A 13266-nucleotide genomic window follows, 5' to 3' on the forward strand; every position below is an offset into this window, starting at 1 on the left:
CTGAATAGAAACATCGCGATAAACCCCCCTCCTTTGCGTCCCTGAAATCGACAAGCTAGCTGGTGTCACCGTAGCGGAGGTAAGTGAGATGCTAGTGTCGATGAACATCTTCATAAATGAAAGAACAATTTGTCAGGTAGCATCACGAACTTTTAAGTATATACAGCGGATGTCGACTTTGATGGTGTGCCCAGCCATTGTGGTGTCTGAATGAATATTTAAAAAATTTTCTGCCTTGCTGGGTACAGCTACAACATTAGCTGCCTTGCTACCTATCATAAGAGTGTGGCATTGGGGCGATTGGAAAAGCGGGTGGAGGATTACTATCATGTACAGGGCTATGGATATCTGCGGTAGCTAGCTTCCTAGGTTTTGTGAGCACCTTGCAATGCGAGTTACTAGTTACAGTGCCTTGCAATTGCTGAAAAAACGGCAGTTGGCTCATTCATTTGTTTCCCATTAATCGAGCTAACGTTAGTTAACTGCAAAATTGTAACGTTCACTAACGTTATTTTATATCGTCGTAGCAAGCTTTTTGGGTGGCCATCAATATTACTAGCCTGATACATTGCTCATTTTAACTCATTCGGTAAGCTAGCTAACGACTAACTATCGTATAATTTAAATACGCATTTAGCAATATATAAATGGTAAGACTCTTACTAGGTTGATTGGTAAAGATCAAGAGAAGCGTGTTATTTATGAGAATGAATGGACGCACGCAAGATGTGTCACTCAAAAGAAACGATTGATTCGTGCATCGCGTGATTTGTTCGATGCTTCGTGTATTTAACTATGTGCTGGTATATCTGTATTGTTATTTACGAAGAGTTCGTTTTCACACTTGCAATGTTGTCCCTGAATTACCCCCAAAAAGCATCAAAATTTATGTTATTACCATGGACAGCGCAGAGTAACGCAAATGCGATTTAATTGCATCATAGCGAACATGTAGAAGATAGGTTCAAGAAACTCGTTCTATTGTCGATTCTAATTACAATGAAAAGTATTCATTATTATTAGCTATAAAAATGATTATGCTTGGTAGAACTGTGTGCTTGTCGCTAGATAGCTCATTCGTCAGGGAAGCTAGTGTGTAATGAAATGCGACGATTTGTGTAATACTAATATTTTATAGCCTATTATTTACCCGACTAAATAATTTATCACTTTTGGCTCCTTTTATTTCACTATTGCAGCAGTGAGTAAAGAACGTCCGTTTCAAAGCTCTTATGGGACTGATCATGATGGGACATAACGTAACTCTTCGCCTCGCATCAGGTCCTTTTTTCCCATATACCGCAGTACTCCTAATTGCTGGAGATGTTGTCTTGTTCATTAATTCACTTCACTGGTAAGTCCTTGTGTTTGAGTCAGAATCATTGACAAAATTCAGCCTCACTGTGTGAATCTTCTACGCTACTGTGGTGTTATGATTAGGGTCTAGTGTCAGATGGGAACGGGGTCTCAGCCCGTTTTCACATTAAGAGTGACGAGGGATAAATATCAGAATTTTTATCAGATGCGAATAATCAGATGCAAGGAGTCGGAAAAAACTTGATCTTAGGTGTGAACACTAAAAAAGGAGCAAAATAGCAGGACGATGTTTTGAAAGCACTAAGGCAGGTCATATTGATTCAACACAATCATTTAATGTTTAACCTGTGAATCTGCAAATATATAAGGTACATCTAAAGCAAGCAAATCACGTGGAACAACTGTTTACAATTCAGTTGAGTAAACCAAATAGATTTTTTTTCAGTGAAGAAGAAAAAAAAAATTCACCCTGCATACAGAGTATGCAATGTCAATCACATTTGTTCAAAGATATTTTAACCATTTACTACTTTGAGTTAATAGATTTCCATTTTGTTCATGGTTTGTCTAGCTGGCCAATAGTGTGCATATCTCTGGTTCTGATAGTTATCACATATATTAGTGCTGCAAGCCATTAGTAAATATGTTGCTAGCCTATTTTTGAACCAACCTAAATCTCCTTTTCTGAGAAGAAGGTGCAGCTCAGTTTGCCCGATTGTACTGGCAGAGCTCTGTCACACATGCCTGTCACACTTCCTGCTGTGGCTGTGATGTTAAGTCACATGGTCTGTGTCAAAACCCCGAAAAGGGACATTTTAGCAAACAAAAAGACCCTTTGCATGATAAAATCGTTTTGGATCGTACCTAGGAAAACCATGCCCTATATTCAAAACGTTGGTTATTATTTTCCTCTCTCAATGTAAAATAAAAAGAACTGAAATACAGATTTTAGCTAAATGTGACGCATCCTCTTCAAAACCTGAAATTGTTTGCTGTCACATCTGCGGTCAGCATGATGTTTTATGTGCTGTATAGCACGAACATCAGAAACGAGGTTAATTCTTGCATTAATTACGGTCGCTGGAAATGACACAGCCTCAGAGGTTAGAGGCGTCAGACGCTGCTGTTTGTGGTGGTTTGTGAGGGACTGGGGTGGTGTGCCTTGCGTGTCCCGATCATCTTTGATAATTCACAGGTAGTCTTTGTTTCATACGCTAGGAAAGAGAGCGCAATAACCCTGTGTAAATAACCCCAGAAGATCACATTATCAGAGATGTGGCTACTGTGGCTATGAATAGGTAGCTGCATGACTACTCAGTTTGTAAGTGTGTAGGTGTGTACCCGGGTGGGTCCTCAAGTGTATGAAAATATGAATGCGTGTGTGTGTGTGTGTGTGCGCTCTCTGGCGGGACTCAAAGGGAAAAGACTGAGCAGATTGTGATTCAGCCTGGAGCAATGGCAGGATCGCAGATCTCTGTGTGCGTGTGTATGCGCGTGTGCCCTGTGTGTGGGTGTGTGTGCGTGTGTGCCCTGTGTGTGCGTGTGTATGCGTGTGTGCCCTGTGTGTGGGTGTGTATGCGTGTGTGCCCTGTGTGTGGGTGTGTCTGTGTGTTTGGTTGCGCTCGGGCGTGGGTGCGCGAGAGGGGGAGGAATGTTCTCGGAAGCTAGAGTGAGTTTCCCGCTCTGTGTCACGTGTAGCAGTGCTTGTCTTGTGAAAGGCAGCGTGTACAGTCTGTGGAGGAGGTTCTGTGTTCTTGACTGATGGGAGGGACGTGCGTTGGTGTGCGTCTTTGTCAACTTGTAGGCTCTAATTGTCAGCTCACTTGGAGAGAACTGCACTTTGGGTTTGATATTTGGATACATGCTGTTGGGGGAAACTACGGAGACTGTCGCTGTCGCTCAGCTATATTCAGAAGTCTTCGGATGACACTTAGTTTGTCATAATATTTGAAGGCATCAGCCCAACGAAAAATAACTGTGCTAAAAATTGACAAAGTTTGAAGAGTGACTTCCTTTCCTGGATCCAAAAAGAAATACATGTTGATTTAGCTGACCTCCCCTTTAAAGCAGAGCACTATGTGATGGTATTACCTTTTACTTTTTATGTCACTTGCAAGTTAGCTCCATAATGTTATGAGGTTCTCCCTGGGTGGCCTTTGCTTCTTAACTCACAAGCCAGTCTCATGTTGCCAGATCTGCGAGCAAGCTGGTCATTCATGTAATGCACTCCAGAATTGATTGAAGTGATGTTTTTTTATTGCAGTGTGGGCTAAAGGAAATCGACAGTGTAGCGTAGTGGTTAGGGAACTGGGATGTAGGTTCAGTTCCCCGGTGGGGGCATTGCCGTGTCTTTGAGCAAGCTGCTTATCCTGAATTCTTTCAGTGAAGTACCCAGCTGGTTCTCAAACTTTTTAATATCGGTGTTGGAACACAAAGTAGTAATTTAGTACCTTTCAGGGACCTGTCAATTGCACATGCTGCCATGGCCTGGTTGACCACAGACTCATTCCAGGACCCACCTCTCACACCCCTGTGACCCATTTAGGGTCCCGACCCATTGTTGGAGAAGCACTGATGCAGATGGATTGTAATTTAAAGGAAGTAAGCTGTGTTAGTGGCTCTGGACCGCAGTATTTGCTAAATGCCTAAAATGTCATACGAATGTACGTTTGGATGTGTCTGACATCTTTGTTTTACTGGTGGCCCTGAGGTGATTGATCTGAAGAATCGCTCACAACCCAGTCGGGCCGTAAAGTCGTCGGTTCAGGCCTCAGCCTCAACCACGGCAGCGTTTGCATATGTCAGGGGGTCCGCAAAAGTGAGACGTGATTGGCTGCTAGCGAGGAAGGGCGGGTCTAACTCGAGCAGGGTTTCCCGGGTTTCCAGCTCCTGAAGGATGCTTTCAGCATGTGGCTTCGAATGTGCACAGAGCCAATTGGCTCGTGGGGCGGTGTGACGGAGAAGTGGGCGTGGCTCGGCTGCAGTTATCCCTGCGTGGGCGCGGGAGGCCTGGCAGCGGTGCTGGAGCGTAGTAAAATTGGTAAATCCAAACGGGAGAACGGGAGGGGGAAGCGGTGCAGTGTTCTGAAGCAGTTCTCCTCGAAGACATGCCCACAGGTGATTTCCTGCCCCACAAGGAGCATCTGTTGTGCCCTCAAGGCGTGTAGCCTGACAACCAGCATTTGTCGCTGTGCATGTGCTGTGTTTGATTGTCTTGGACACCTCTCGAGAGTCACATTAAGCATCGAAACATCAAGCTAACAGCCGTAATGAGCGTAGATGCGCAGCTAAGCGAACGTGTGGGGTGTCTCCTCTCAGTCAGACTCAGTAATTAGCCCTAATGCGTCACTGTCCCGGCCACTTTCAGGCTTAGATCAGCGTCTGCCCCTGGATGACTTCTGCCAAATACCACTGCTCCGCTGGGAGCAGGCTGGGAGCCCAGGGTAGGGACCACTGTCGCTGGGCAGATTTAAAAAAAAAACCCCAAGCCAAAGTGACGCCTGCAAAAAAAAAAAAAAGGAAAAAACATGACGTTGGGCAACCAAAATGCAGGTCAAGGCAGCATTCATTCCGGGAAAAGGGCAAAAAAAACGAAAGCCAAAACTGCCAATTAGCTTCTCATAACAAACAAATCACCAAGGAAACGCGGGCGTGGCCGCTTAAGCCCAGGAATGGCAATCATGACTTAGAATGGCGTGTGTTTAGTGTGTTGACGCAATTTAGGGAGAAAAGCCAAGAAGAAAAAACCCGTGATGCCAGTTGGCTTTTTCAATCCCCGTGAGTCAGTGCAAAATCTGTCCCGGTTCAGCCAATTTGGCGGAAAGATCCGGAGCTGGATCCAAAGCAGCTCTGGTGAAGGCCCCAAAATCGAAACCGAGTGCAAGCGGCTAACAGCAACAGCACCGACGTCGCAGTATTTCCATTCCAGACGCACGGTACAGTGCGAAAAAGCGGGTTCTCCAGGAACAGCAGGGGGCCGGGCCTGTTTGATGGGCGTTTCTGGCCCAGTTCTGTGACGAGCGTGTCTTCTGCGATGATAGTAAACGGTTATTCTTTTCCTCTGCGCCAGCGCCCTGTCTTAATCCAGACCTCCAGAACGGCCCCGCAGAGGACCCGCAGCCAGACCCCCCTCGAATCCACGCAACCCGACAGCGCCGCCGTCGCGGGATAGGCAGAGCCGTCGCCAGTCGCCATGGGCAACATATTCGGGAACCTGCTGAAGAGCCTCATCGGGAAGAAGGAGATGCGCATCTTGATGGTGGGGCTGGACGCGGCGGGGAAGACCACCATCCTCTACAAGCTCAAACTGGGGGAGATCGTCACCACCATCCCCACCATCGGTACGGGCGTGCCGCTCCCTCAGCCGCCATTTTGGCTCTGGTTCCGACCCCTGTGTCTCAGTTTCACTGAACGCAGTCATTTACCCGCTGTGATGTTTTAGCTACGTTCACTCATAAGTTCACAAGGAGAAGACGGTTCTTGTGTCCCTATACGAACAGTAGTCTCACAGCTAATTAGCTAATTGAGCCGAGGGATCGCTGTGTTTCCCTAATTAGCTAAACGAGCAGAGGGAAGGAGAACCTGCGCTGCGCCGTCCCGCTGCGACCCGGGGCCCGTAACGGCCGGGCGCGGTCGGGCTCATCCCGCCAGGACTAGATTGGCCAGGGTTGCTTAGGTCACCGCGGCGGTGCGTCATTCGCGCTGATGCTGGCGGCTGTCATCAGCACATCGGACGCATCCCCCCTCCCCCTAACCCTTCTTTAGCGCCGTGTAGCCTGTAGGGTGCGGTGCAGTCACGGATGAGTAATCGCGAGAGTGCGCACACTTCATCTGCGCCGCTCCCTGTGTGGGGGCGAGGGTGGCCCGGCGGGGACTGGGACAACTGCGCACAGTTCCTGTTCGGAGGGGAACCGAAAGAACGTTTGAAACAGATTTACCTTTTCGTCAGAACCGGTAGAGATGCCGTGCCGCAGTATGAGCGCGCTCCATAAAGATCACCGCATCGTTCAGGTCTGAGTTATTCTAGGAAACGGGGATGGGTAATGCAAATGGATTATGCCAATGTGTTAAGTCTGCGCTGTTTTTAGCCTGTATAATATGCTGAGGTCAGGCATCTCAAAGGCAGACAGCATTAGCATTCACGTGTTAGGCTCACACTCCGTTCCCCAAACGGAATTAATTTTTGCTTTATATAAACAAGGATCTCATTCCACCTTGACCAGAAAGTTCAAGGGCAGTTGGGGCCTATACCGTGGAACGTGATCCATCATCCCCCTCGCTATTAGCATTTAGCATATTTGAAGCCGGGGCTGTAGGGGAAATATTTGGGTGGGTATTGCTAAGCGCATTAAGACGGTGGCCCCTGGGGGTTCGTTCCCCGAAGGAAGTCACGTGATCAGCAGGCAGCGCTCCTGACGTGGGGTGTGGGGGGGAGGGGGAGGGGAGGGGGTTCCCGAACTGGGAAGGGGGAAGAAAAGGGGGAAGGACGACGTCGATCGAAGCGACGTAGTTCGCTGCCTTTTTTTCGAGCGCTGTTCCGTTTCACCCTCTCAGGCTTCAACGTGGAGACGGTGGAGTACAAGAACATCAGCTTCACGGTGTGGGACGTCGGCGGGCAGGACAAGATCCGGCCCCTGTGGAGGCACTACTTCCAGAACACGCAGGGTGAGCCGGGGGGGGCCGCCTGACCCGGGGGCTCGCCAGCGCCGCTCCCCGCGGGGGCGCAAATCGCGGTCGATCCGACCGTTAGCGGCGAGGATGGTCGGAAATGGGTTCGAACGCTGGGATGCTTCCGTTGTTCCCTCGTGTAATGAGGGAAACCTCAGTTTCTTCTAGATTTACTAAATCACAGCTGTGGGTATGATTTGTGGTAGCTTGGAAGCTGTAAAAAATAATTGCCCCTGATATGGGCACTTCCAAAGAATAGTTATTATAAGCGATTTGGAAAAGAAATGCTGGCTACCACAATCATTTTCATGGATACAGACCTTGAATAAAGGGCCCCATTCAAAAAGTGATTTCTACCCCGAATGGGATTCACCTGCATAAATAGAAGGAAAATAAACAAAGTAAATTAAGGTTAGCTTTCATTTTAAAATGCAGTCTAATTGAATACACTGAGCGATCAGGGACAGAACACAGTTGTATTTCTTTTCTGTGAGCTGTCAGGAGGACATTGTGCTGTTCTCGGTCACAGCAGCGAGTAGCCGGTGTTTCTGCTCAGCTGGCCGTGTGAGTCTGCGGTCATGTGACCCGAGGCCCCTCCCCCCCTGCAGGCCTGATCTTCGTGGTGGACAGTAACGACCGGGAGCGGGTGAACGAGGCGCGGGAGGAGCTGATGAGGATGCTGGCGGAGGACGAGCTGCGGGACGCCGTGCTCCTCGTCTTCGCCAACAAGCAGGCAGGGCGATCGCTCCCACGCTCCCTCCCTCCCTTCGTCACTCTATCAGTCTCTCTGCCTCACCGTTCTATCGCTCCCCCTCTCCATTCCTCTCTCCTCCATCGCTCCCTCCTCCGTCACCCCGTCACTCTATCAATCCTTCTGCCTTGCCGTTCTATCGCTCCCCCTCTCCATTCCTCTCTCCTCCATCACTCTCATTGCCCCCAGTGCTCCGTCACTCCCGCTCGCCATCACCCCATCACTATGTCACTCTCTCCATCCATCACCCTATCCTTTCCATCTCTGTCACACTCCTTCGTGTTCTCTCTTATCTCAATCTCTCCATCACTTCCTCCCTCCATTGCTCTGTACGCTCTATCACACCATCCCTCCACCGTTCCACCACTCCATCTTTATGCGACACTCCCTTTGTCCGTCTGTCCCGCCATTTCATCTCTTCCTCCGTCCTTTCCTCCCTCGTTCCCTCCATCACTTCCACCCTTTCTTCTGCTCCATCACCCCTTTCATCATCCCACTCCTGGACTTTAAACTGTTTCTTGAGCCTCTCTAATATCCCCCCCCGCTGTGTACTTCCTGTCTGTGGTCTCGCCCTGCAGGACCTGCCCAACGCCATGAACGCGGCGGAGATCACGGACAAGCTGGGCCTGCACTCCCTGCGCCACCGCAACTGGTACATCCAGGCCACCTGCGCCACCAGCGGGGACGGCCTCTACGAGGGCCTGGACTGGCTGGCCAATCAGCTCAAGAACAAGAAGTGAGGCGGGCCCGGAGGAGGCGGGGCCACAGTTAGGGGGAGGGAGGGAGGGGGGGGAGGGGTACTCGTTTTCTTTTCTGTTCTCGAGGGTTCGGGCAGGAGGGTTGGGCCGGGGGCTGTGAAGGATCATTGTGAACACCCCCTATCTCCCAACACACACAAACAAATAAACAAACGAACATGTGCACTTCATCCTAAGATAGGTTTGCGTGTGCAACCCTTCAAGACAATGGGAAATTTAGTTAGGACTACCGTGATTGGTCAATCTGTCGCCAAGTGTTGCTGAGGTACCAAAATTGCACTTATCATAGATTTTCCCATTCCTTACAGTCCCACAGATTACTGTTTAATTTGGCGCTCCATGGCGCGCAAAGAAATTAAATGCATGCAAGACTGTTTATTTCAGAGCAAGTGTGAACAGCACAGTATAATTTGGCTATAGTCCTGTATAAATCACCGAATCTAGGTGGACTTCAGGCTTTTCCGAACCTCGGCCTACGGAAGCCTTTATTTGCCTGAGAAGGCCCGTCTCATCTGGGGACAGGCAGTTGAATAGTAAGGCTTTTCCTCGGCGAGAATGGCTGTTGTGTCTGTTTGCAGCCAGTGCTAGCTTGCAATCTCTGCTACTGCCCGGGCTCCGGAATTAATGGCGGTACATTTTCTAGGGCGGCGGCGGCGGCGCTGAATGTGAGCATATGTAGAATTTGAGTGGTCATGTGACTCATGGTCTTAGCTGCTGTCCGACTGTGACGTTATTGTGAGTCTGTAAGTCCCGCTGTGAGAGGTACAATCCAGAAACGGAAATCCGAAGGCTCTACGGGTACACAGTGTATTGATTAATTTATTTTTTTGCGCTCGTTTATTTATTAATTTTTCAATTTCGTTTTGAACGTTGGCTTCTAAGCGGGGTATGTGAAACTTGCACTCGCCAATGCAGAGGTGTGTTCAGAGACTTATGAGAAAGCGTTATTTATTCATGTTAATTAAAAATGCCCCTGGAAGCAGACTTGGGAAACCCCAGGTGAGTCACAGGCCACTCTGATGTCACTCCACCTCTGTCCATTTTCCGTCACAGTTTTCACTTCAGTGTCCAATAACTTCCGAACTGTTCACATGAGCCGAACCTTCTCACAAAATACAAACCTCTCTACACACCACCGGATTGCATGTTGCAGCTTCTGGTCTGTACGTTTCCCTGCAAAACGGTATAGGACATACAGGGTACAAATCGCTCGTTTGTGTTCGATTTTCATTTTTCTCTAAATGAGGAGGGTGTTGGTTTTACCTTTTACCCTCTCCGCCTTTTAATACTTTTACAATAAAAACAGTTGAAATTTTTCAGATCCTGTTGACAAGCTCCAGAACCTTCCAGAAACCGCGTGTAGGGACGGAAGTGACAGTGACACCGGCTTGTGGCCGCTCGGCTCCTGCAAATCGAGCATTTTTTCATTGTTCCGTTTTTTTTTATTGTTTTTTTTTAACCGAAAGCTTGGCTCAGTCCAGCTGGATTGGCACAGATGACCGAACCAACTGAGAAAAAATGTGTTTTCACAAACGTCACACTGTGTTTCTTTCTGTCTGCGCTACGCTGCTCTACGTTCAGTCAATGGCCCTACAGTGGATTGTGTCTCTTAGTTGTGAGCAACGGAGAGGGGCATTTCCAGCTAAATGCAGTGTGTTCGCGGTCGGGAATGACAGCGTTTCCTGTCGTATTGATTTTTTCTCCACTGTTACTTGACCGCGGTCGTGACCCCAGTCAGACAGAGTAGGGCACTGCACCTCAGTGTGCTTCTAACTGAGGACACAAGTCGTGGATCTGCAGTTGGTTTTTGTCTGTACTAGGCAACCCGTTGAGCTGAATCCACGAGTATTTGGTTTTATGAATTTTTTGCTTAATCGTGGGGATAAGCTGTTGTTCTTTTTTGTGTACGATTTTCCGTAACCTGTAAAAATGAAGTAGGGATCCTAATCGGCACGTTTTTATATCAATATTAAGTCCTTTATTTTGAAGTGTTGGGGGGGGTAGGAGTCATGTGATGTAACAGAGGTGGGGCTATTGTTTTGCAAGTGTTGAAAACTGATATGACAATGAAAATCAAGGTTGTTTTAGGGGTTTTTATTATTTTATTGGCTGGAACCTTTATTTTTTATTGTGTTTTATTTAAGTTTTTTATTTTTGCTCACTCTGTTTAAAGGTTGTGAACATGCCATGTCTCCTCATGGGTTTTCAACAGTAAAGCAGATCAGGGTTGCCAGATTGATTAAATGTCTTTCAAATGTAGAAAGGTGGAAAATTTGATGGGGTCGTTATTGGGGAGGAATAACAAACATCTGGCAACGCAGAAATGGGCACGTCTCTAGGAAAGCCTCCCTGGGGAACGGCACTCCTGGGCCAGTGGCACCGCAAACTTCTCCCCCTCCCCGTAGTCACCCGCTAACCCCCTTTACCCATCGCTCACATTCCCGCCCGCTTGCTAGATAGACAAAGCGGTTAGCGACAGCTAGGCTAGATAGATGGCGCTAGCAGAACTGCCTGCGCTGCGCTGTGAAAAACGATGAGGCAGTCGCATGCCCTGCCTTCGTCTGGATAGATGTGTTTAGAGAGCTGCATGCACTGTGGAGACGGAGGACTCCTGTTGCATGCCCCTCCGTTTAGCCGCGTGGATGTAGCCGCCTTCGTTTTTGTTCCCCCGGCCCTTTAAGAGCCGAGCTGCAGCATGCGACGCAGGGGCCTGCTTAGCGTTTCAGCCGGCCGTGTCCGCGCCCGTCCGACGCCGTGCGGAGATGGGGGAGGGGGGCGGGGCTCGCGCTGCGATTCCTGGAGCCCCAGCGAAAACGCAGTGGCCTTTCGCTCTGTCGCAGGAGAGGGGGAGGAGTCGGAGGGAAGGGTCCAAACAGGCTCCCCTAGGCACCGGTTTTCCTACACCGAATTGTCTGCCCTACTCCAGCCTTTTAATAAGTGCTGACTCCTAGCATTGGCTCTGTTTCTTAAGTGGCGGTGATAGTGTAGGACTGGTATATGTATCAGGACACAGCTGTGGCCGCTGGCGTCACACGGTGAATGTTTGATTCGATGAAGGACTGGCGATAGTTCCAGGATCTGGTCTAAATATGTGGTTTTAAATGAATGCAGATGTATCTCTTTGTCCGGTTATGTTCACCTAATTTATCATATTTGTTATATTTATTTATGGTATTTATCTGCGTACGCAGGAAGGGCCAGAAAGGATCGAATGATCGTCATGCGGTTTGACATGCTCAAAATATTGGATAATGCATTCGGCTTGATACGTGTGCTACGCTGCTGAAAACTTAAAAGTTCAATAAAAAAGAAACCTCCTTTGTGCACCAAGCGTGCAAAAAGACTCAGAGGCACAGGCCCTTTTTTTTTTACAATGTGGGGACAAGGTCCTCATACTGTCACGAAACCCTGAAATAAAACATTTAAATGAACAATGTGAGGACACTGTGTACATTATGTTTCGCTTTGATTGTATTTGAACTGGGCACGTGCAAACCAATAATGAAGCACTTACACGTGAACATATCTGCACGCAAGAGGGGCATCGATTTTGGCAAGGGCCCCTCAGCTGTGTTCAGATTTACCGCGTTAGTGGCTCTGTACACATCGACAAATTCAGCAAACCCACCTTCTGGTTGCGTGGAAAACATGCATATGGGTTCTGTATTAAAATAGCTAGTTAAGTGGTCTAATTTTTTGTGGCCTTATACTATTAGTGTCGTGTAACTGAGTTTGTTTTCTTCTGTTATTGTTTGTTTGCAAATTGGATGAGGTTTGACCATTTTTACAGGGAAATTTGTTTCTTTGAAATACAATATTGTTTTTTAAAAAGAATTGTTTACTATTGTTTATTTACTTACCCATTTTCCTGTTTACAAGTTTGTGTTTGTTCCTTAGTGCTAGACCGTTCATTTTCCAGCCATTAGATTCCTGTGTTTTTAAGAGTGTTGCTTGATTATTTTGGTCGTAGATTTGATGTTTTTGGGTCAAAAACTTTGATGGATAGACTGTCTGTGAAAAAAATAAAATAACAAAAAGACCATTAAAGTGTATCGATGATGAATCACTCAGTAACATAATGAAGACGTAGTAAGTGGTGATAAAACATCTGGTCTCTGGAGTCACCGCTTGACCCTGCGACTGTAAAATATGATAATAAACTGGTGTGTTGAAAAATAAACCTGTTTTCCTTATGACCTGTCCTGCGGCTCGGTGTAGCGTCATTTATTATATTTAATTTAAATTTAATTTCTTTCATTTATTAGTAGCGTCGTTATTTTTTAGATAAGCAACATATCTCACTAATTAGGCGATATCTGTCCGCAAAATGTATTTATTATTGATACAGCTGGGGGGGAGAGGCCAGCGGATGCTTTGCGCTCTATGGGTGAAATGGCACCACCTGGTGGAGAGAAGGTGCATAGCATTAACACCTGCGCTGGAACAGCCTGCTTATTCAGTCCTCAGTGCTGACTGTTCTCTCCATAGAGACAAGGACCAACATCGCTTACTCCTGCCTCACAGTAGTTTGTGGTTTCATCCTCTAGTTCAGGGGTGGCCTGTTTTTTATATTGAGCGTAACCCCAGCAATCAAGACGGATCTGAGAAACCAGGTGGGGTGGGAATACTGTGTAATCAACTGCTCCGATTGGTCAGTGAAGTGCTGACTAACAGTGACAAGCAGCGGACCCTGTGACTCCAGGACCACTCTGCAGGGAGTCCCATTTTAAAGTCCCTGTAAAGCCACCAGGGGGTTTAAGTAGCAGGGAGGGG

The 13266-nt window shown here is 47.7% G+C and overlaps 1 protein-coding gene across 1 annotated transcript; it reads left to right on the forward strand.

The window, feature by feature from the left end:
* Positions 1–12694, forward strand: LOC135237822 (ADP-ribosylation factor 3). The gene is made up of 5 exons (XM_064305314.1): positions 1–79; positions 5387–5657; positions 6871–6981; positions 7593–7717; positions 8314–12694. The coding sequence occupies exons 2-5, from the start codon at positions 5510–5512 to the stop codon at positions 8473–8475; spliced, it is 546 nt and encodes a 181-aa protein (XP_064161384.1). The 5' UTR covers positions 1–79; positions 5387–5509; the 3' UTR covers positions 8476–12694.
* Positions 12695–13266: the final 572 nt, after the last annotated feature.

This window comes from Anguilla rostrata, chromosome 13 (genome assembly GCF_018555375.3).
Source record: "Anguilla rostrata isolate EN2019 chromosome 13, ASM1855537v3, whole genome shotgun sequence".
Classification (NCBI taxonomy): domain Eukaryota; kingdom Metazoa; phylum Chordata; class Actinopteri; order Anguilliformes; family Anguillidae; genus Anguilla; species Anguilla rostrata.